A 22,398-nucleotide genomic window follows, 5' to 3' on the forward strand; every position below is an offset into this window, starting at 1 on the left:
GCACACACCACAGCCCTCCTCATCTGAGCCGTCCTGGCAGTCAGGCCGCAGGTCACAACGCAGCTCGGGGGCCAGGCACTCCCCACTGCCACAGGTCAGCTGCCTCGGGGAGCAGAGGGCTCGTGGGGAGGGCAGCCCAGGCAAGGCCGTGGTGGGCACCGTGAAGGGCACAGTGCTCGCTGCCCATGAGCAAGAGGAGAGGAGGAAAGGATAAGTCATTCTGGCTGGATGGTATATGGAGCCCCTTCGACCTCAGGCAAGAGCAGAACAGAGCTTGCTGACCAAGGGCCTGGACTCCCCACTCCTGACACCTGCCCCACCCGGTGCAGGCCTCCCTCCGCTGTGTGTGGGCGAGATCATGTTCTGCACAGGCCCTCGCAGTGTCTGCTTGTGGATGGCTCTTGGAGCATCCAGAGAGGCCACAGTGTCTAACAGAGCAGCTCACTCCCTCAGGTGCCACCTTCCAGAATGGGTGCTCCCTGAGGTGCCCTTTCCTGTGATTGGCTAACACTTGACCTCTCCTCTGGTTGGAAGACTAAGCTTTGAGCATAGTGATCTACGATGGATGGATGGATGGATGGACGGACGGACGGACCGGCGAGTGGGTGGGTGGATGGGTGAGTGGGTGGACGGTGAGTTGGATGGCTAGATGGATGGGTGGGTGGGCGGGTAGACTGGTGAGTGGGTGGGTGGATAGGTGAACCTTATGAATAGATGAATAGATGGGTGAATGGATGCATGGGTGAGCGGGTGGGTGGACGGTGAGATGCATGGGTAGGTGGATGGATAATGAATGCATGGATGACAGATGCATTCCCATATGAGCTAAAAATGGGGGGGGGGGCGGCAGAGATTTCTCCAAATCTAAAGCCTTCTGCCATCACAATGCACACGACACCAGCTCCTCCGTGGAGCCCTGAAGGCCCATGCTCACCACAGCGCCTCTCATCAGAGCCGTCCAAACAGTCCTCCCTCCCATCGCACAGCTGCTCCTGCTCCACGCAGCCCAGCACCTCACAGGGCACCTGGCCTGGGCTGCACCGAATGGGCGGGAAGGGCCCTGGGGCGATGCTCTGGCCTGTGAGTATGACCACAGCCGGCTGACCATACACACAGCCCACCTGGTTCTCCCTGAGTCACCTCCCAGCAGCCCCCCACCTCTCTTCCTCACATCTGGTGCACCCCACTTCCTGCCTCTCAGGACTGTGGAAAAGTGATAAACTATGTCCGCATGCTTGGGTTCTAGTCCTGGTCCCACAAAGACCCTGACCTCACCTAGAGCTGTGTAACCTCCACCGCAGCAGCCCACCTCCCAGGGCCTCTGTCCCACGCAAGGAAGCTGCAGGGTGGCTGGGGCTGGTAGGCGGGAGGCTGAGGAATCTTACTGGCAGGGGCCGCTGGAGTCATGCGGTGGGGGGACAGCACTGTCACGGCTGCCATTCCTGGTCGCAAGGCTGTGGCCTCAGGCTGGGATGTGGAGGTGACAGTTGCTCTCGGCACAGGGCTTGGGTGAGTCGCCTCCAAGGCTGGTGCATGGCTCACTGGCCCCGTCCCTGTGGGTGCAGGAGGGAGCAGGGTGAGGTGTGCCAGCTCCCTTCCCAAGATGAGGTCACAGGGCCCTCCAGAGGGTGTCCCAGGCTTTGGGGTGGTGCGAGGTGCTGCCACTCCTGGTTTCCTCCAAGTCCTTGCCATCCTCCTCCCTTGGGGGCTCCTCTGCCACCCCCCCAGACCCACTTACCAGGCGGGGCGCAGTGGCAACAGGGCTCTCCCATTCCCTCCACCAGGACCCAGCCCTGCGGGCACAAGAGACAAGGTGGACTTGCTGAGCTGGCCACTTGCCCATCAGCTGTCCCCAACCCTGGCCTTCATGCACTCCCCTTCCACCCCCACCCCATTCCCCACCATATTGCCCCCCCAAGTCCCACCACCAAGCCCCACCCCGTGCCCCTCACCTGGGGGCAGCTGCCCAGCGGGCAGTAGGGGGAACAGAGAGCTGTGCGGTTGTACAGACACTGGCAGACCGTGCAGGTGCCCTCCTGCCAGCGTTCCCCGACGTGGTGGGCCTGGCCCTGATGCTCACAGTCCCCACAAGGCTCAGTCTGGCACCTAGAAAGGGAGGGTCACCCTGTAACCTGAACCCCATCCCTGCGCCCAAGAAGCTGCAACTGGCCAATGGGCCCCGTCCCAGAGGGGCTAGGCAGGAAGGCATGGCTACACCCCACAAGCCCCACCCAAGTCCCTCCGGAGGCACAGGATGCAAACCAGGGGACCCTAGACCTGTCCAGCCGCATCTGTGGGCTCTTTGCACCCCCTTTAGGACCTAGAGGGCACAAAACCAATGTAGGAGGAGACCAGGGTTCCCCAAAGATGTGCTGGAACTCCTGAGTTTAGACTAACGGGTGTTCCTCATTTGGGGGTCTATGGCACACGGGGAAGCACCTGGCCCGAGAAAGGGCACATGGGCAGCGGGGGGTTGGAAGAGAGGGGTCCGGGTCCCTGCGCGTCCCAGGTGGGTGTCCAGTACCTGCGGGCTTTGCGGTGGATGCCTCGGCACCGGCGACCGCGGCCTGAGGGGCGGGGGTTGCTGGGGCTCCGGAAGGACCACTGAATGCTCTGGCTCCCGCAGGGACCCAGGCACTCAGCCCAGGGGGACCAGGGGGACCAGCCACAGTTCACTGAGAAAAGACCAAGAATCAGGGGCCGGAGCAGGGGCGGGTGTCTGGCTGGGGGGGACCCCATGGGCAGGGCCAAGGGCAAGACCTCACCAGCACAGTCGGGGTCAGGCCAGCAGCTCCGGGGTTGCCCGTCTTGGCAGATGCAGAGCTGGCAGTCAGCCTTGATGTGCTGCCCAGGCCAGTAGCGGGCACCATCCACCTGGCAGGGGCACTGCCCGGGCCATACACACTGCCCTTCACTGTCCAGCACCTGCCCTTTGGGGCACCAGCAGCCTAGGGAAGACCCAGGGTGAGGCACCCCTGCAGAGAGCTCAGCCTCTCTCCAAAGGTGTGCCCACTTCACCCAGAGCCCAGACCTTCACCTGGGCTGCTGCACGGCCGGTCAGCAGGGCAAAGGGTCTGACCAGAGATGTCATCGCAGGTGAGAGGGCAGGGGGCACAGGGCCAGAATACCAGCTCCCCAGAGCAGGTGGCATTGGGGCAGCCATCCTGAGGGCAGGGCCCTGAGAGAAACAAGAGCTGGAGGTGGGGAGGGCAGGCCCCCCTGCACCCCCTCCACACTCCCCCCACTGAGCCCCCTCCCTTCCACTCACGGGTCTGATGGGTGCTGTGAGGGCCCCCAGGCAGCATGGCGCAGGCCTGGCCCCCATTCTGGGGTGGGTGGCACTGTCGCTGCCGGGTCATGGTTCCCCGGCACGGCTCAGAGCACAAGGACCAGGGAGACCAGGAGGTCCATTCACCGTCCACTACGAGAAGGGGCCGAACAGGCAGGGGCACCATGAGGTCTGGGCAGGGGCCCAGTGGCCTCACTCACCCCAGTGTCTCTGGGCCCCCCCAGCCCCACTGCCCTCACCTGGGCAGGCAGCCGTGAAGCAGGCCTGAGTCTGGTGCTCAGGGCCCTGGCAGAGCTGCAGCACCGGGAGCCTGGGCGGGGAACAGTGGCGGCTCCGGCCCTGCACCCCAGGCCCACAGGTGTGGCTGCACCGTCCCCACGGGCTCCAGGGTCCCCAGGCCCCACAACCCTGCTCTTCTGGGGAGAGCTCTGCCTCTCCTGTCGTTTCGCAGTCCGCCTTCCCATCACACACCTGAGGAGGGACCGGGTCAGGGCCCTTTTCTCGGGTGGCACAATGGATCTGTTCCCTGCACCACCACTCCCCTCCTCACCAGCTGGAAACCGATGCAGAGGCCGTTGGGACAGGAGTATTCCGGGCAGGGAGCCCCGGTCCTGTTGGGGCCTCCAGGGACTGGCAGCCCCTCTGAGGCGAAGAGAAAAAACACAGTCAGGTGGGGAGAGAGAGCCACCTCCCGACCCCACTCCCACCAACCTTGGCCTCCATCAGGGAAACCAAGTTCCATACCACAGGCCAGCTCGTCCTCGCCCTGGGGACAGTCGGGGATCCCATCACACAGCCGCTCAAGGTTCAGGCACAGCTGGGGAGCCGAAGGACAGCGGAAGAGGTCTCCGCATGGGGGCAGCTGGCTGGAGCCTGTGGGCACAATACAAGTCCTGGGGCTCCTACCCCTCTCGCCCTCTCCCTGCAGAGGGGCTGGCGGCTGAGACAGAGGCACTGGAGGGGGAGGTGGGTGGGAGGGAAGCGGAGCCAACATGGGACCCACACCAGGCTCAGAGATGCTTTGGGGAGGGGCGCAGGAGGGGCATCCAGGCCAGGCCCAGGTGTGAACAATCGCCTCCCCTCCTCAGGGAGGTGGCTGGATGTGAAGAGGCACAAACGGAACCCCCAATTCTGGTGGGGAGGAGCTGGGGGCTAGGCCTCCAAACAGGCCCACTCCCCGTGCCCAGAAAGCTCCCCCCTACTTTTATCCTTTCTTGCCCAAACGTACGCAAAGACAAAAGCCCTCTTCTCTCCCTTGGGCCTGGGAGGAAGGGCGAGTTTTCATGAAAAAGCTCAAAGGAGACTCTGCTGCCCCAGACCTAAGTCACTCTCTAGCTGGCGCGCCACCCGGGCCGCGGGGAGCGCAGGTCCCCTGGGGGTAGCGGGTAGAGGGGGAAGAGGCGGGGCCAGCTCACCGCAGGCGTCCGCGCCCTCATCCGAGCCGTCTGGGCAGTGGCGCACGCCGTCGCACAGCTGCGCGGGGGCCACGCAGTGCGGGCCGCGGGCGCAGGGCGCGGGGTGGCGCGCGCAGGGGCCCCCGCAGCCGCGCTCGTCGCTGCCGTCGGTGCAGTCCTCCTCGCCGTCGCAGCGCCACCCCCGAGGGGCGCACTCGCCGCTGCCGCACGGGAATTCCCAGGGGCCGCAAGGGGGCGCTGCAGCGGGTACCGCGCTAGACCCCCGCGGGCGGGCAGGGCTCCCGCGCCAGCCTGGCCCTTCCTTCTCTGCCCCCGCTCCGCTGCTCCAGCTCCAGGCCCGCCCTGTCCCTGACCTGCGCCCGGCCGTCGTCCCACCTCCGACCCCTCCCCAAGTCCATTCGCTCCCGCATTCTGCCTCCCTGTTGGTTTCCCAAAAGCTGCCTCCCTTCCTCCAGGAATTTCCATTAGCCTCCCGTCAGCGCAGAGGGGGCCTTGAACGTCAGGAAATAAGGTTTGGGCTCTTTCAGGCCCCCTCGAACACCTTCATTTCTTTCTGGTGCCTTCAGAAGACTGGGTCTGTGCCCCGTTCATCCCTCCTCCCGCCCCCCCCCCCCCCAGCACCTGCCCCAAATCCTCCGTAGGAGATTTGGCCTCAGCACTCCAGCTTTCTCACCCAGGAGACTCACCAGGGCTGGTGCTGGCCAGGGGAGTTGGTGCAATGTCCCAGGAGCCAGCAGAGGGGCTGGGTAAGGTGCCAGCAGGGGGGATGGGCAGAGAGGGGAGGGGGCAGTACCCAGGTCCCTCATCTGCTCCATCTGGGCAGTTCCAGTTTCCGTCGCACAGATGGATGGCCTCTACGCAGGTGCCATCGAAGCAGGACACCTCCCCCTGGGTGCAGTTCACCTGCCCTGGGGGTGGAGAAAGAAGAAGCTGGCCCAGGACACTGCCCCTTGTTCCCACTCACACACCCACAGGTGCCAACCTCCCAGTGGGAACCTGGATTGGGGGAGGAGGGGAGGCAGGCAGTTCGGGGCTCAGAAGATGGGCCTTGTGGGAGGGGGTGCCCTGTAGGCTGGATGCCGGTGGGGACCACCCACCCAGACAGGACTCCTCGTCAGCAGCATCTGAACAGTCAGGGTGCCCATCGCAGAGCAGGGCTGGGGGCAGGCAGAGCCCATCAGCACAGGCCAGAGAGCCCTGGGGGCAGGGGCAGCCCTGCTCATCCGTCCCATCTCCACAGTCATCCTGTCCGTCACAGAGCAGGGCCAGAGGCAGGCAGTGGCCGGAGCTGCAAGACACCTGCCCCTCCCCGCAGCCTGGAGTGGCACAGCCTGGTGTGGGGCAGGTAAGCGGGCTCAGGATCCAACAACAGGACCCAGAGAAGTCCCTCGCCCCAGGAACGCCAGAACCCCCTGCCTGCAAGTCATAGCTGCTGGTAATGGGAGCAGCAGCTTAGGAAGCTGCCCTCGGACACATGAGAGGACTGACCTGTCACAGCCACTGCCACACACAGGTGAGGACACTCACCCTCCTCATCTGAGCCATCGCCACAGTCATCCTGGTTGTCACAGAGCCACTGGTGGGGCACACAGTGGCCGCTCTCCTGGCATGGGGCCTCTCCCTCTGCACAGCCAGGCACAGGCTCCTCGCAGTGGGCACTGTCGCTCCCACAAAGCCACTGACTCTCCTGGCACGTGCTGAGCACACGATGTCCTGGGATCAGCCCACAGTTCTGGGCCAGTCCAGGGGGCATGGGGCTCCCCCAAGGCCCCCCACTCACCAGTTCCCACAGTCCTTCTGCAGCACAGTTCCTGGCGGGAAGAAGCTGCCCCCTGACTCACAGGGGCAGAGAGCTGGTTCCAAGCAGACTCCTCCTGAGGTCACAGAGGGCAGGGTTTGGAGCAAAGGGAACCGTGGCCCTCATGACAGTCCTGTCACTGTGGCCTTGTGGCCCCTTCCCTGTCTCAGTGCCCCCTCCCCCCTGCTCATTCTGACCCTACCCACCGTGCAGCAGGGTCCCCTCAGGGCAGAAGCAGCCCTCCACACAGGTAACGGCCTGGCAATGCCACCCAGCTCCAGGACCGTGGTCATGGCAGGTGGGGGAACACGTGGGGCCACAGGCCTCATACACCTGGCCTCCTTCACATTGCAGAGCTGGGTGGAGAGGAGAGAGGCTTGGGTCACCAAGGGGCAAGGGCATCAGGATGCAAAAGCAGTAGGTGAGCCAGCCCCAGGTGACACCCTGAAGGTCAGGGGGTGCATGGGGGAGATTCCTAATGAACCCCTCCCAGGGCTGTTTGCAACGCGCAAGTTCTACCAGGCAACAAACTTGGGGTGTTTGGCTGAGCATGGTGGGACTGGGCATCGGGCACCGAGGTGAGGGCACACTCACGGCAGAGTTCCTGGCTGCGCCAGCGCAGGTGGAGCCCATGCCGGGAACATTTGTCTGCGTAGGTGGCAATGGCCGAGCAGAGACACTCACAGTCGCCTCCTGAGTCACAGCTGTGGGAGAGACCGGTCAGCCTCAGCAGCCCCTCTCCACCGCCACACACCGGTCCCTCCCTGTCCCCAGGCCTGCCCCTCTCACCCGCAGGCATCGTACACGCACCACTCGTAGTGCTGCTGTGGGGGCACCTCCGCATGGCACCGGGCAAAGAGTGGCTGCAGCAGCACCCCGCAGCGGGAGCGAGCCCAGGCGGCCCGGTGGGCATTTACCTGTGGGCACAGCGCGGTGGACCAGCCAGATCTCTCCGCAGCACCCAGCCTGCGTACCCCCTGGGTTTCTGCAGCTGCCCCCACTCCCTTTCCCATCTCCTGCCCTTGCTCACGGTGCAAGGGTGGGGCAGGTCCCCTGGCTCGGGGCAGAGGGGACTGAGGCGCCAGGAGTGGGCGGCCAGCTCAGCAGTGGGCTCCAGGACTCCCTGGCGGCTCCGCAGGTCGTTACTGGCATCTCCATCGAAGTCTCCACACAGCCCAGCCACACGGCCACGGAACTGTGGGGACAGCTGCACCAGGACCCGGGTGCCTGCAGAGGGGGCCCGGGTGTGTGAAGCAGGGACCCGCTGGCCTTCAACAGGGCCCAGAGCAGGGAGAAGACGGACTGGGCGTGTAGGCCGCCTATCTGCATGAGTCCCGCCACCCAATAGGGGGCGCTAGTTTACTCTTTTTTTTGGTGGTGGTGGGGATGATTGGTGGTAATAAAAGGGAAGTACATTGAGGAGGCTAATGGTAGAAATGGGAGCCTACACCCCTAACTAAACCCAGGTTTGGGGACAAGGAAGTTCTCCAGCCAGATTCCAGCCAGGAATCAGGCTCCAGGAAGGATTGTGACACCCACCAGCCCCAGGGGGCTCAGGGACCCGAGTCTGACATGGCAGCCCTACTATGCTGACCTCCAGACTCCTTCCCACATGCGTGGTTATTTTGGTTTCCAGTTTCTCAGTAAGTCATTTCTAAAACACCAGCTGCTTGGTTTGGGTGGTGGGATGTTAGGAAATTTATCTTCATTTCTTCTCTATGAAACGTGGTATTTTCTAAATGTTTCTTTGGTGAGGAGGCATTGATTTCATAATGAACAGAAACCCAGCAGGGAAACTGAGCACTTGTAGGGAGGGGGGGTCTGGGGGAGTTGGAGCCCTGGGTAAAGCAAGTGAGGGTGGGAGGGTTAGGGGTGGGGCCCGACCTCCATCCCAGAGCAGGGTGAGGCCCAAGCGCGTTGTGAGCAGCAGGAAGAGGCCAGCCCTGCGCAGGCTCAGCCCAGGGCCCGTGTAGACCTTGGGGGGTGTTACACTCGCCCCATTCACTGTCACTGCCCGGCCTGTGGAGGAAAGGGCAGGCCATCAGGCTTGGCCTTGGGGTAGAGGGCCTCCCAGATCCCCATGGGGTCTCCCAACCTCCCCTCCAACCTTCCTTTTGCTTCTCTAGCTACGTGACCCTGGGCAAGCCATTAGACCTCTCTGGGCCCTAATCTCTTAGAGCCTTCTAGAATGATGACTCCCAGCCAAGAGAGGAGGCATCAGTGGCAGGGCACTGATACAAGTGGGGGGACATGGAGAACCAGGGCCTCAGCCACCCGTGCAGAGCTGTGAGCCATCCCGTGTGCCCCTCCCTGGCAATGCCACCCTTCAGTGTCAGTCACCTCTGAGCATGTGCACGACAGTGCTCTGCAGTCGCACAGTCAGTGCCTTGGTGCAGGTGAGGCCGCTGGCCCCACAGGGCAGGTTCTGGGCAGAGACTGCAAACTGGCCGCTGGCCTCTCGCACCAGCAGGTATTCACAGGCCCCAGGGAAGGTGAGGGCCAGCCCATCGAATGTCACATAGTGGGGGGCACCTGATGCCTGGCACCGTCCGCTGCACTGCTGGCCCGTGCAGTGCCAGTGCCGGCCTTGGCACACGCTGTGGGCAAGGGAAGGAGGGGAAACAGAATTATGAGGACAGGGACCCGGAGCTGTATCCAGGGGAGGAAACTGGTCAGGTTCTAGGCAACTCCAAAGAGACGCTCAGCTTGGAGATCCTGGGGGGCTCCCACTGCCCAGGCAATCTGGTTCTCCCATTCCACCTATCACCCCAGCCCCAATCCAGGGGTCACGAGGTCAAAGGTTACAGGTCACGGGGCTGGGCTTACCAAATGTTGCAGTCTTCCTGGATGGTAGCGTTGGGTGGATACCACCTCCCGCCATGGCGGCAGGGACAGAGCTCAGGAGGCACACAGCGCTGGTCCTGGGCAGAGGCCAGGAACAAAAGGGCACCTTAGAGGACAACCCAATGCCCTGCCCACTGTTTCAGACAGCCAGGGAGCCGGGCAGTGCTTATGCAGCTTCTCCCAGACTTACCAGCAACACAGTGCCTGGAGGACAGACACAGTCCCCTGGGCTGGCTGGGGGGCAAGAGTGGTTGGCACTGGGGCTGTCACAGGTGAGGAGGCAGGCACCAGGGACATAGACCAGCTCATGGGGGCAGACTGTCCGCTGGGGGGCGCAGCGGCGAGCAGTGCAGTTCCAGAGGCCCCTGTCCTGGCAGACACTGCCCACATGGGAGGGAGGTGAGAGGCAGGTCCAGGCCAGCCTCACTTCTAGGCGACTGGTCTGACCTGGGGGAGGCTCAGGAACCAGGGCTCCCAAGCCCCTAATGTCCACTCCAGAGACCTGAGATTCCTCCCCCAACAATCCAGTTGTTAGAAGCCTAGGAATTGGGGCTGTTCCCAACACCCAGCTATACCTGGGACATTGTCACCTTTCCTGCCCCAGCTCCAATGGGGCCATTCTCTGGGCTCTGGGGGGAGGGCAGAGATAGTGAACCACCCCGCTCCCGGTGCAGATAGGAGGGGGATGTCATTGAAGTCCCACATTCACCCACCAAGCCTTGGCTCCTGGCTTCACCTCCATAGGATTGTAACTTGCCTTGACTTCTCCCTAACCCTTGGAAGGACCTCTGGACCACACTCAACTGGAATTCAGAGGTCTGGGCACTAGACCTTCATCACTAACAAGCTGTGTGATTCTGAAAGCCATTTACCTTATATGAGCCTCAGTTACTCATCTGCAAAATGGGAGCAATTCTCCCACTTCCTACTTCACTAAGCTATCATAAGAATTAAGGACAATAGGATCAAGTACGTGAAAGTGTTCCACACTAAGGAGTTATGGATACTTTATCATCCAATGTGCGTGCCATGCTGAAACCCACCACGCTACAAGCCCTTTTCTCTAACCCCCACCTCCTCACCCCAGGCTCTTCGCCCCCCCCAAAGGTTGCTGTCCTTACCAGCGGTTGCAGTCCTTCATGGTGGCACTGCCAGGGGCATAGCGATGGGCTCCAAGCTGGCAGGGGCACAAGCTGGGGGGCACGCACTGGCCCTCGGAGTCCCACAGCAGCCCTGAGGGGCAGTTGCAACCAGCCACACAGCCACCCAGCTCCCCACAGTCCTCCGGTTCCCCACAGTTTCGACCGCACACTGGGGCACACTCCTGGTACTCCTGGCCCCCAGAACACAGGACAGCTGGGCATAGAGACACAAGCAGGTCAGGGGCATAGCCGCCACTGCCCTGCCCACCCCTCCGGAACCTACCACCCCCTCCTGTGCCTCCAAAAGTAGGTAAACCAGGAATCTGCCAAGGTCAGAGGTCCTCCTGGGGACTGCCCCCCCACACTCCCCTGCAAAATTCTTGCATCCCTTGTAGCTGGGAGGAGGAGACTGGAAATCAGGGGGCTGGCTGAGCAGACTCACGGCAGAGGGTCTGGTTCCTCCAGGGAGACAGGGCACCCTCCTGGGCACAGCGGCGAGCATAGGCAGTGAGCACCGGGCACAGGCAGTCCCTGCCAGGGGCACAGCCACACACGGCTGCCAAGCAGCGCAGGTGGAAGGGCTCCCTGTCCACCAGCCTGTGGCACTCCTTGGGGGAAGATGAGGACATGGATCAGCTCCTTCCCCACGGGTTCCCCGTCCCCTCCTGTCCCCACCGCCACCTCCCTGTGCTCAGCAGTCCTGTCAGCAGGAAGCAGGGCCTTCGTGATAACCCAGGAGGAGAGAGGATAAGTACTGACCCCATCTTACAGGCATGAACAGGAGGAGCGCCCCCAACTGGTTACCTGGAAGGCTGGGCTGTGTAGGACGGCACAGGCTGCCTCCGCAAAAATGTGGTGTTGAGTGTGGGTGCTGCAGGGGGAAAGCGGGGTGCTGTCCTCTGAGGGGCACCCTCCCTCGCCTGCAAGCTGGAACTTGCCAGCAAAGGCAGCAACGCTGGTCTCCACGTCACCAGCAGGTGTCAGGAAGTCGTCCTGCTGGTTCCAGGTGAAGGTGCCACATAGCCCCTGCACCTGGGCCACCAAATGAACATGAAATTGTCAAATCCGGGCCCACCATGGCCTCACCCAGCCAGTCACCTGCCCCCTGGCACACCTGGTAGGCATGGCGGGGGTCCAGGGTGATGTAGGCTGCAGGGTCAGACACCCCCCAGAGGACCTGGGCTCCAGACCAGCGTAGCAGCAGGAAGGCGGAGGAGGCTTGGGAGACGCTGAGGCCCTCGGGGCTGCTCCAGGGCAGGCCCACATCCTGCCCATTGGCCAGGACAGCTCCTGGAAAGGGGGCTTGTGAGGGGCTGCCCCGTAGAGCTGGGCTGAGCTGATGAGGATAGGGGGACAGCACATGGCAGGATGGGGCTGCAAGAAGGGAAAGGATTGGGCAGGAGGTGGGAGCCTGCGTTACAGGGGCTGCCCACACTGAGTGAAGGGAACCGGAGTGAGCCTTGGGAGGTCACCCATTCCCCCTGAACACCACCCACATGCACTAAGGACCGCCCTCAGCACCTAGTTTGCCTTTGGAGTCAGTGTTCAGGCGGAGCAGGTGCAGGGAAGAGAGGTAGAGGGACTGTGGGCTCAACATCCAGAACTGGGAGGGGCCTGGCCTGGTGCCTGACTTTTCATAACTTGTACCCTCACCCCCAAGGATGGGGCAGAAGATGCCTTGAGACTGTGTGTCTGCTTCAAAAACGGGACATTTAGGGGAAATGGAGGCAGTGTGTTTGCTTTGGGGACTCTGAGGGGAGACCCAGACTCAGAAACCACAGGGCAGTATGGACAGACGATGCTGGAATGAGCCAGAGTCTGCAGGGAGCGGAGTGGTAACAGGAGGCTGCCAGGGCCTGAGGCCTGCCCCAAAGTTCTGAGGGCTGCCAGGAGAGAAGGCCTAGTAGGTAGGTACCCTAAGAGCCCAGGCTACCTGAGTCCCGGAGCTGGACATGGGTGTCCCGCAGGGAGACAGAGATGGCATGGAGGCAGCTCCCAGAGTCGCAGGCTCCGTGCTCCAGCACTATCGACAGCTGCCCCTTGGCCAAGTCCTGGGGCAGATGGTGAGGAATGTGGGGGTGGGGTGGGGCAGACATCTAGGGCACACACCTGGAGGCAGCTCCCACCCAGTGTGAGCTGACCACCTTCCAGCCAGCCAGACTGTGTATGTGCACACACGTGTGTGTGTGTGTGTGTGTGTGTGTGTGTCTCTGCATGTTGGGGTGAGATGGCTCCCCTCTTTCCTCCCCCTGGGTATGTATGCTCATGTGTATGTGTGTCTGTGTGTCTACACATGCTACATCTACATGCGCGTGCGTGAGCATATGTCATCTGCGCGCGCCTGTTTGTGTCTGTGTGTGTAAGAACACGCACCTGAACCTGGGATGTCACCTCATTTTTCTAGGGGACCAAGAAGGTCCCTTATTGGCCCTGGGATTATCTTGCACCAGGTAGCCTGTGACAAACCCAACCTGTCCAATCTGTGAGAAAGGACTGCGAGGATGGATTTTGTTTGGTGGCCCTGGGGCTGGGGTGGCGATGACAGCAGGACTTTCCCGGGAACCTAAGGAGGAGGCGAGAACCCAAAGGGGAGGCGGCGGCGGGTCCACTGCAGCCCTCCTCCCTCCGGGATCTTCTCCCTCGGCTTCTCCCGGGGCGAGACGACTGTGCGGGTTTTGCTCCCTAATGTACGGTCACCTGTCCCGCACAGCAGCTCCACGAGGGGCCCCGCTCTAGCCGGCGCCCTGCCCACCTGCGCCAGGACGGAGCGGCAGCCGGGCCGGCCGCGGAAGGAGAAGCTCCGCCCGTCGAAGGTGTGGTAGTGCCCGTCCCCGCCCACCGCGCACTCCGACGGACACGGCGCCTGCGCGCAGAGCCAGCGGCCGTCCTGGCACACGCTGCGGGCACACCGGGTGGGAGAGCGCCCCCTGGGTCAGTCCTCCCCCGCCCCCGGGGCGGTCAGTCCCCCGGGGGAGGGGGTGCTGAGCTGGAGACGACCTCCCGCCCCCCACCAACACCTTGGTGCCGCCCTCCCGTTAGAGGTCAGCGGGTGGAGGTCACCTGCTAGGTCTTTAAGCAGGGCCACCAGTTATGCCATGAGAGGTCACAGGGCACTTGTAAGGGGTCCCCAGAAAGGAAGGCAGGTTGAGGCGATGGCCTTCGGGAGGGGTCGGAGTGGACTGGACGGTCTCCAACCCCAGCGAAGGGCCGGCAGGGCCCGGGGACCCACCACGGGTTGCACAGCTGGCGCACGGTGTCACCGGGGGCGTAGCGCTGGCGTCGGTGGTAGCAGGGGCAGCGCGCGGCGGGCACGCAGAGGGCGCCGTCCCAGAAGAGGCCGGGCGCGCACTCGCAGCCGCTCGCGCATTGCTCCTCGCAGGACCCCTCCCCTCCCTCGCCCACCCCGGAGCAGCTGCGCGGGCAGGCGGAGGCGCAGTCCGAGTACCGCTGGTCTCCGGGGCACAGGCGCTCTGGGGGCACAGGAGGGGGCTGTGAGGCCCCGGAGCCCCCTCCTCCCGCCAGACCTCGCTGCCGCCCAGGAGCTGGAGGCCAGCCGGTGCCAGCGAGTGCCAGGGCACGCAGAAGTAGGGCCCACACGAGGGACCTCCCTCAATTCCCAGCCCTGCGGGTGGGAGGCCAGGAGGCACCGCAGGAACCCTACCACAGAAGCCGGGCTTCCTCCAGAGCACGCGGATGTGCCGCTTGGCGCAGTCCTGGGCGTAGTTGGCCAAGGTGACGCACACAGCCTCCCTGCGGCCCTCTCGCCCACCGCCCGCTGGGGCCCCGGCGCAGTAGGCAAAGAGGCAGGCCTCGTGGTACTCAGCAGGGGGGACCTTCAGAGAAAGGGCAGCCCTTCAGCCAACCAGCCTCCTCCGCACCACTCACCAGCACTCCCTCCTCTTGCTTCCATCTCTCCCTGGGTTATAACCAGTGAGGGCTGGAAGGGACCTCAGAGCTCATACACATGAGCCATCTCATCTCCCAGAGATAAAACCGAGGACAGGGAGGGGGATGGTTGCCCAGTGGCCCAAAGCAATCTCATGGCAGGTCCAGATTCCCCGTTTGGCACCTCCCTAGCATCCCCTCTTTTCCGCCCTTCTGGTGCCAGACACCACCTTCACCCCCACCCATACCTGGGCATGGCATTCTCTGAATGGACCATCCAGCAGCTGGTGGCACACATCTTGGGCTTCAGCCCGCAGCTGGCTGGCCTCCATGCCCACCTCTGTGCCCCTCAGAGGCTCCTCGCAGCCCTGGGCTGCCTCCACTGCATCCAGACACCCAGGCTGGGGACAATTGGAGGAGGCAGGGATGAGGCACATTAACAGGGATGCCAGGAAAATAGCTACCGCTTTCATAGCTGCTCCAAAGCACTACTGTCAGGGCTAGCAGCCCAGATATCATCCTGGGGCTATGGGGGAGAGGCGGCAAAGTGGCAACCTGGGGGGGGGGGTAGGGGAGCTTGGGTCACTGTCAGCCCACATGCAGGAGGTTTGATGACTAGCTAAATAACCAAAACTGGTTGGTGACCAGGTCAGTGAATGTGTCCTCTGCATGGTCAGTTCACGCAGGTAGCTGGGGCTGTGGGCAGCACCTTACACAGAGCTCCTGTGGGACCCTGAGCTTGCCTTTTCTTCCCTGAGGGCCTGGGAGAGGGGCAGGAACTGTCACTTGAGGGAGACAGAACAGAGGCTTGGAGGTGTCAGAGAAGCTAGGCGTGGGTAGGCAGGTAGGGAGCAAGGGATCCCAGGTTCCCCAAAGGCTGCATCTCACCTCTGAGTCAGGGAGCCTCCAGGAATTCCCAAAGGTGGCAGCTAATGCAGCCAGCCCCCCTCCTGGCTCCAGGAAATCATCTAGGGGAGGGGGAGGGGAAGCAGAGGTGCTGCGTCTGAGGTCTCAGGCCTCCCCTTCCCTCCTACACCAGCAACACCACCACACCCCATTCACCTTCACGCTGACCATTGTAGAGCCCACAGAGGCCTTGAGTCTGTCCCTGGAGCTCACGGTCTACAGAAACGGAGACCGAACTGGACCTATCCAGCCGCACAACGACCCCCAGGCCTCCTGACAGCACCAGCCAGTCTCCTTGCCACTGCAAGCTCAGCCCTGCACAGGGGAAGTTCGAGTCACACTCCCCACCCTTCCCACCATCACATTAGGGCTCAGACTGCCCAGGGGAAATTTCCCACCATTCTAGAGAGCTCTGCACTTCAGACCCTTTAAAGCAGCCCCCACTGGTTTCCTATCACAGCTGTGAAGTTCATGAGCACTGGCTCTGGATGGTCTCTTGAGAGAGTGCCCCAGGTGTACACACACAGAAACACACTCCCACTTCACTCCATGGACCCCAACAGGATAGAAGTTCTGGTAGGGACTGTCCCATCTACTGGCACCAAAGCCTTCCTCAGCACTGTGTCAGGCAGGTGGGGGAAACTGAAGCTCAGAGAGGTTAGGTGGTCAACATTCCCCTCCCACACCCAGCTCCCTCCCTGTCACCATTCCCATCTCCCTCCCTCACCAGCTGGCAGTGCCCCTGCTGGGGACAGTGGCCCCCAGGCCTGAGGTGGACAACCCAGGTGGAATCAGCAGCACCAGCCAGCAGGTCGCCTTGTGAGGGGCTGGGGGGAGGGGTGTTGCAGGTGTGGGGCAGGGACTAGGTCCACGACCTCAGCTCCTCAGCTGGCTCCCTCATTTCCAAATGCCTCCCAACAGTAGTGGGGGTCCAGGGAACTGCAGCAAGCTCAGTCCCTAGCTGCCCCTTCTGCTGCCCTCTGAGCCCCACCCTGGGGGTGGGCAGACTGTCCCTTACCCGGGAGCAGCTGAGACTCCCCCTCAGGTACCAGCTGCCCATTCACAGAGACATTTCCACCCTGAATCAGCACTTCCTCTGGTCCCATCAGCACCCGGGCCTGGGAGGAGACCCGGAATGGGTGAGGTGGTCAACATTCCCCTCCCACACCCAGCTCCCTCCCTGTCACCATTCCCATCTCCCTCCCTCACCAGCTGGCAGTGCCCCTGCTGGGGACAGTGGCCCCCGGGCCTGAGGTGGACAGCCCAGGTGGAATCAGCAGCACCAGCCAGCAGGTAAGTGCAGCGGCCCAGGAAGTGGTAGTGGCGCCCATCAAAGGTGCGATAGTGGAAGCCGGACCAGGTGGCACAGGTGGCTAAAGGACGCTGGCGCTGGCTCCAGAGTTGGGCCACAGCCCCTGGCAGAGGCTGCAGGAGGGCTGGAGTGGGGGTGCTGCCTGGGGGAGAGGCACCACCATGAGCTTCTGAATGTGGGGGAGGGAAGGGGACAGGTGGACAATCATGGTCACTCTGGTGGCAGGGGATGGGAGGTGACTCATCTGAGAGAACGGGGAGTGGGCATGGGCCCCGTGGAAAGGCCCAGAGCTCCAGAACTCCATGTAAGAGTACCTAGGGGGGCAGCCGGTGACAGCTGGGACAATGCCTGTTGGCAGGCTGGGGACCCACCTGGGAGCTGTTGGCTGGAGCAGCTGAGGCAGGCCTGGGAGTGGCCATCCCGCCAGCTGTGTCCCCAAGGCTGGGCACAGCACTCCTCCAGGCTTCCTGCAGAAGCATTAGCTGAGCCTGCCCGAGGCTGGCACTGCCACGTGGCAAAGCAGTGGCCTTCGGGGCTGGCTTCTGCAAGGGCTATGGTGGGTACAAGGAGAGAATGGGGTGGACCCAGTCAGTGAGCCTGCCCAGCTTCCCTTCCCAGGCAGCCTGCTACCTCCATGACACTGCAGATCTGGGCTAATCTGAGGCACTCACCCAGGGTGCAGTGGGTGCCCCCCCAGCCTGGGCAGCAAGCCCTCACCGTCCGGTTCCATGCAACAGGCCGCGTTTCTGGGGGCCTGGGTCCATGGAGCAGGCAGAAGGGAGAAGATATTAGTGTTCAGCCCAGCCCCATCCCTGGGAATGGCCTGGGACGGTCATTCAGTCTGGTCACGGTCACCTACTCTCGGGGTGAATTTATCACGTAATTTCCCTTCCTGGTCCTAATTTCCCCCATGAGATGCCCTTGGGCAGGCCTCCTGGAGGGTAGGCAGAGGCAGGAGGCCTCAAGCATCTCCACGGGCTGCTCTCAGTGGTGTCCACTCATCCACCGCCCCCATCCTGCACACTCTGCCCTTTGAGAGCCCGTCCAGGCCTACTTCCCAAATGCCTGCTTTTCCAGGTCACCACCAGTTCTCCCCCCTCTCAGGATGTGGCCCCTTCGCTCTTCTCCTGCTGGGCAGCCAGCCCAGACTCTGACCCTCACTCACTTGTAGATGGGACAGAGCCTGGAGCGTCCACTCCAGGACAAGTCCAGCCGCCAGCCCAGGCGCCGGTAATGGTAGAGGCTGGTGCAGGGCACCAGGTCCTCCTGACGCGGGGTCACTTCCTCCTCCACCAGGATGGTCTCCATCTGCTCACACCACCGCCTGCCATGGACAGGGAATGAGAGCTGCTGCCACTGTCCCCTGTCACCAAGAAGCCCTGTCCTGTGAACCCCCTCTTGAGTCAACTCCCAGGGAAGGTAGTGAGCTGAGGAGGAGGCTGAGATTGGCAGGGGCATCTGGTTGTCCCAGAGGGTCCCAGTCATGGGGCAGGAGGAAAGGATCTTAGTTGGAGGGTCCCTGTGGTGGGCTGCTTACCCAGTAGTAAGTGCCCACGCCATCCCAAAAAGCAGGGCAGGGAGCAGCATGGTGCCTCCACAGGTCACCTTTGGGGGACTTTGACGCTTGGGCTTGGGGGAGGCAATGTGCTGCAGGTGAGCTGAAAGGCCAGTACTGGCCTCCCCCCACCAAGAGCACCGCAGCACCGGCAGCCCAGCCTCCTGTGTCCAGGCAGCCTCAGCGCACTGGGGCTGGGAGGCTTTATCTCAGCCCCATGCCCCCCCCCCTCCAGCTGCCTGGAACTGGATTGGATCTGCCTGCATATCACACAGTCCCCTCAGAGGCTCACTCTCCCTGGAAACAGTCCCCTTCCTGTCCCTGTCCTGTGTGTGTTTGTGTGTGTGTGGTGTGTGTGTATGCAAGTAAGGGTGTGTGTGCATATGTCCCAGGCCACTGCCAGATACTCTGAGCCTCTGATATATGCATACTCTCAGGCCCTACCACAAATTCTGGGGAGCCACCTTCCCTCCCTGGGCCTTGATTTCCTTACCAGTAGAAACTCCAGGGGCCTCCCAGGGATGCACAGGTGGGACTCAGAGGTTCCACAAATGCTATGAAATTGTGTGTGTGCACATTTTTCTGAGGATACTTCCATAACTTTTATTAGATTCCCAGGAGTGGGGGCCACGACCACACAAAATGTTTGAGTCACAGGACCAAATGATGAATATGGTCTCCCAGCCCCCAAATTCTGGCTCTCTGATTCTTTCCTGTTCCCTTTCCTGCCTCCTCCTGCCCCCCTCTCCCACAGGCACTCTGGAAGTGAGGGTCAGTGAGCCGGAGGAGTCGTTTCCAGGGAGGTTGGACTGTGTGGAGACAGAGGAACCACCTGTGCCCTTCCCTCTGTGTTCCCACTTCTTACTGGGGGTGATTATGTATGGCTGCCTGGGTCCACTCTGATCTCCTTCTTAGAGAGTCTCCTAGGGCCCCTGAGCTCCAGAATTAGGAAGCCCTGGCCAGGGAATGAGGGCAAGCCTCTGGGAGGAGTGTCTGGGATGGGAAGTGGGGGGTGGGGGGGCAGGAGACAGAGGGGCCCTGGGGGCAAGGCAGCCGGATACCATAATCCCAGCATCCGTCTGTTTGGGAAGGGGCAGCAGCAGGTGCCCCAGAGGAATCCTGGTTACATCCTGGTTACCAGCTCCGAGGACACCCAGGCTGGAATGTGGCCTGGGTCTCATTTCATAACCCTCCACCCCCTAAGCCTTTGAGCATCCCTCATAGTCACCCCACCTGGGGAGAGGAGGCTGTGGGGAACCAGAGCCTCGCTAGGCATTTCTTCTGGGCCCACCGCTGGTCCTGGCACCAACAGAGGGTGCCACGAGCACTCCTCGGGGAGCTCTCCAGTGGGATCCTTGAAACGGCACGGCCACTCTCCCGGTCCCAGTCTCGTATGCATCACCCAGACACTCTCTCAGTCACACACTCCCACTCCCACTGCAGGTCTCACAGGGAGAGACACCGCTGCTGGCACCTCACCCCAAAACACAGTGACACACTCCGCTCCCAGGACCATGAGAAGCCCACCCGGGAGGTAGAAAGGCCTTTCACAGATGATTCCTAGGGACACCATGCCCCTCTTCCAGGCACCACCGGTGCCTCTCCTCCTGTCCTAAACATCAGCAAATATTGATGGTGCTCCCGCTGTGGGCCGGGCTAGCTTCTCTGTCCCCTGGTACCCCCCCCATGATGAGACATGCAAGGCCTCCTTGCTCTGCACTCCAAGGGCCATCCACCTGGCCCCCCAGCTCTGGATTCCAACCACTACTGATGAGGCAGCACTTGGACTGGGAGAAACCGGAGCCACAGGCGCCCTTTCCCCTAAAGGGGGCGGGAGGGAGGAAGCTGGAACCAAGGGGAAATTGGAGGAAGAGATTAGGGGAGGGGGGCCTGGAATAACTAGCCCCCATTTCAGCTCAGGAGGACGGGACGTGGGGAGCTCTCAGAGGGAGTCCGGTGCCCAGGTGGTAAGGGGGAAGAGAAACGTCATAACCCCGGACGGGGACAGCGAGAAGCCGGACCTGAGGGCTGAGGGGCACCCCTGCACACCTGACTGCGAGAGCTTTCCAGAGCCGCGGAAAGACCCGCCCCCAACCCCGCCCAGGGCCCGCCCCCTCCCCCTCCCCCTCCCGCAGCCCCTCACCTGGACGCCGCCCTCAGTCTCCGCCCAGCCCGACCCATGACTCGTGCCCCCCCCCCCTTCAGTGCGGTCCTGCAGTCTTTCTAGTGACTGGGCTCAGGGCCCCCACCCAATTTCCACTTCGAAGGGCCCATTCCTGGCGGGCACGGGGGCCCAGCCCTGACTCCCCCGGCCTCGCCCCGCAGCCCCAAGGGACCCGGCTCCCGAGGCAGGTATCGGGTAGCCCGACTTAGGGCCGGAGGGTGTGAGTCGAGGTGGGTCCGGGGGGGGATCAGGGTTGAGAGCGGGGCGAGGCTGCAGCTTCCCCACACCGACCCCACCGACCGACGGCGGAGCCTGGATCCCACCCGGGCGCGCCGCGCACACACACTCCCGCGGGCGCTCGCGATTCAACGACAGCAGCGCGGACCCTGGCTCCCCTCCCCGAACACGCCCCCTCCTCGTCCCCCCAACTTCTCACCCAGCCCCCCGCCCCGCGCTCCACCTTTTCCCTGGCTCCTCCCTCGGCGCCTGCGAGCACCCTCCCTGGAAGCCCGAGCGCCGGTCCTCCCGGCCTCCTCTCCCTCCCCCCTCCCCATCCCTCCCCCTCCCTCCCCCACCCCTCCCCCCGTCCCTTAGCTCCCACTTCCCACCACCTACTCCGGCCGCCGTCCCTCCAGACCTTCACCTGCCCGCCTGCCCCCGACCCCACTCCAGGGCACCCCTGCCCCCTGCCTCCCCCACTGGTGCCCCGCTGCTCCCCTCCAGCTTCCTCGCCCCCCCTCCCCTGCCGGGCGCCGTTTCCCCTCTCCCGCTCCCCCCCACCCGCTCTTTTCCTCTCCCCTCCCCGCGAAGTTTCGGGGCTGTCAGTCTGTCAGTCTTTCGGGCAGTCCGCACCCGAGCTGCGGGCAGCGGGCGCCATTGCGAGCTGAGCCGTCCGGGCCCGGAGGCCGGGACGCCGGGGTCCTGGCAGCAGCGGGGAGACCCGGCCGGCTGCCCGCCAGGTACCGGCCCTGGAGGTGCCCAGGGGCTCCGCCTGCCCGCGCCCCCCCACCCCGCCGCCACACCCTCAGTCACTGCCCGCCGCTCGCAGGTGACAGCCCCGGGGTGGGGGCGCCCAGAAGGGGGGGCAGGGGGGAGGGAAATGAAAGGGCCGGGAAAGGGGTGCAAGGGTCCGAGGGGAGGCAGTGGGGAGGCTCCTGAGAGAGGAGAGGGAGTGACGGAGGGGGCAGGGGAAGGAAAACCCGGCACAGGGTTCGGGCCGTTGCTGGGGGGGGGGCGGAGAGAGGGGTGCGGACAGGTGAGCCCGGGAGGGGCCGGGGCGAGGAGTGAGGTCTGGGCGCGGAGGCTCGGGGGGCGAACGGAGGCGGCGAGGTGGGACGCGAGGCATCTGGTCTGGAGGCAAACTTGGGAGGGGGGTGGAGAAGTCTCTGGGGAGTCGGCACGGGGAAGGGAGCCGCGGGTGGTAGGGGAGGGGACACGGAGGTGCGCGGCAGGCTGCGGGGGGTAGAGCGGGGCCGAGCAGGTCCGGAGGGCGCGGCTAGCGGGGCCGGGGGGCTCGGGGAGCTCGAGGGGCGGACTGGAAGGGGGAAGGGAAGAGCGGTTCTGGAGACTGGGGACCGGGAGGGAGGGGAAGCGAGAGCCCGCTGGGGAGGCGGAGGGGGAAGGGAGCCGGGGGCCTCGGAGGGGGAAGGAGAGCTGCAGGGGGGAGGGGGAGGGGCAGGGGAGACGGGGGGAGGGAGGGAACTAAGGTGAAGAGAGGGAAGGGGAACCAGAGTGGGGGAGGAGAGGGAGGCGGAGGGGAGAGAGGGGTGGGGGAGGAGAGGGAGGCGGAGGGGAGAGGGGGTGGGGGAGGAGAGGGAGGCGGAGGGGAGAGAGGGTGGGGGAGGAGAGGGAGGCGGAGGGGAGAGGGGGTGGGGGAGGAGAGGGAGGCGGAGGGGAGAGGGGGTGGGGGAGGAGAGGGAGGCGGAGGGGAGAGGGGGTGGGGGAGGAGAGGGAGGCGGAGGGGAGAACGGGGTGGGGGAGGAGAGGGAGGCGGAGGGGAGAACGGGGTGGGGGAGGAGAGGGAGGCGGAGGGGAAGGAGTGGGGGAGGAGAGGGAGGCGGAGGGGAGAACGGGGTGGGGGAGGAGAGG

The 22,398-nt window shown here is 63.6% G+C and overlaps 2 protein-coding genes across 2 annotated transcripts in view; one reads left to right on the plus strand and one right to left on the minus strand.

Moving 5' to 3' along the window:
* Positions 1 to 20,327, minus strand: part of LOC308562020 (SCO-spondin-like) — a gene marked incomplete at its 5' end in the record, with an annotated part of 45,055 nt that extends 24,728 nt beyond the window's left edge. The window contains 41 exons of the mRNA XM_081147707.1: positions 9 to 179; positions 935 to 1,078; positions 1,386 to 1,553; positions 1,739 to 1,793; positions 1,953 to 2,106; positions 2,525 to 2,675; positions 2,766 to 2,948; positions 3,038 to 3,178; positions 3,269 to 3,421; positions 3,529 to 3,760; positions 3,840 to 3,931; positions 4,705 to 4,941; positions 5,391 to 5,612; positions 5,802 to 6,035; positions 6,232 to 6,401; positions 6,485 to 6,578; positions 6,709 to 6,858; positions 7,097 to 7,206; positions 7,292 to 7,419; positions 7,533 to 7,729; positions 8,387 to 8,521; positions 8,843 to 9,099; positions 9,329 to 9,423; positions 9,537 to 9,726; positions 10,468 to 10,702; positions 10,931 to 11,096; positions 11,293 to 11,520; positions 11,603 to 11,778; positions 12,422 to 12,539; positions 13,241 to 13,385; positions 13,718 to 13,958; positions 14,150 to 14,321; positions 14,622 to 14,774; positions 15,262 to 15,341; positions 15,436 to 15,594; positions 16,298 to 16,397; positions 16,489 to 16,733; positions 16,963 to 17,142; positions 17,263 to 17,345; positions 17,757 to 17,915; positions 20,290 to 20,327. Of these exons, the coding sequence (XP_081003833.1) occupies positions 9 to 179; positions 935 to 1,078; positions 1,386 to 1,553; positions 1,739 to 1,793; positions 1,953 to 2,106; positions 2,525 to 2,675; positions 2,766 to 2,948; positions 3,038 to 3,178; positions 3,269 to 3,421; positions 3,529 to 3,760; positions 3,840 to 3,931; positions 4,705 to 4,941; positions 5,391 to 5,612; positions 5,802 to 6,035; positions 6,232 to 6,401; positions 6,485 to 6,578; positions 6,709 to 6,858; positions 7,097 to 7,206; positions 7,292 to 7,419; positions 7,533 to 7,729; positions 8,387 to 8,521; positions 8,843 to 9,099; positions 9,329 to 9,423; positions 9,537 to 9,726; positions 10,468 to 10,702; positions 10,931 to 11,096; positions 11,293 to 11,520; positions 11,603 to 11,778; positions 12,422 to 12,539; positions 13,241 to 13,385; positions 13,718 to 13,958; positions 14,150 to 14,321; positions 14,622 to 14,774; positions 15,262 to 15,341; positions 15,436 to 15,594; positions 16,298 to 16,397; positions 16,489 to 16,733; positions 16,963 to 17,142; positions 17,263 to 17,345; positions 17,757 to 17,915; positions 20,290 to 20,327 (6,541 nt within the window). The remainder of the gene's footprint in view (positions 1 to 8; positions 180 to 934; positions 1,079 to 1,385; positions 1,554 to 1,738; positions 1,794 to 1,952; positions 2,107 to 2,524; positions 2,676 to 2,765; positions 2,949 to 3,037; positions 3,179 to 3,268; positions 3,422 to 3,528; positions 3,761 to 3,839; positions 3,932 to 4,704; positions 4,942 to 5,390; positions 5,613 to 5,801; positions 6,036 to 6,231; positions 6,402 to 6,484; positions 6,579 to 6,708; positions 6,859 to 7,096; positions 7,207 to 7,291; positions 7,420 to 7,532; positions 7,730 to 8,386; positions 8,522 to 8,842; positions 9,100 to 9,328; positions 9,424 to 9,536; positions 9,727 to 10,467; positions 10,703 to 10,930; positions 11,097 to 11,292; positions 11,521 to 11,602; positions 11,779 to 12,421; positions 12,540 to 13,240; positions 13,386 to 13,717; positions 13,959 to 14,149; positions 14,322 to 14,621; positions 14,775 to 15,261; positions 15,342 to 15,435; positions 15,595 to 16,297; positions 16,398 to 16,488; positions 16,734 to 16,962; positions 17,143 to 17,262; positions 17,346 to 17,756; positions 17,916 to 20,289) is intronic.
* Positions 20,328 to 21,215: 888 nt separating this feature from the next.
* ZNF467 (zinc finger protein 467) overlaps positions 21,216 to 22,398 on the plus strand; it is a 7,004-nt gene continuing 5,821 nt past the window's right edge. The window contains exon 1 of the mRNA XM_081147215.1: positions 21,216 to 21,269. The gene's annotated coding sequence lies outside the window, so the exon portion shown is untranslated. The remainder of the gene's footprint in view (positions 21,270 to 22,398) is intronic.

Source organism: Miniopterus schreibersii (assembly GCF_964146895.1).
Source record: "Miniopterus schreibersii genome assembly, chromosome: 9".
Lineage (NCBI taxonomy): Eukaryota > Metazoa > Chordata > Mammalia > Chiroptera > Miniopteridae > Miniopterus > Miniopterus schreibersii.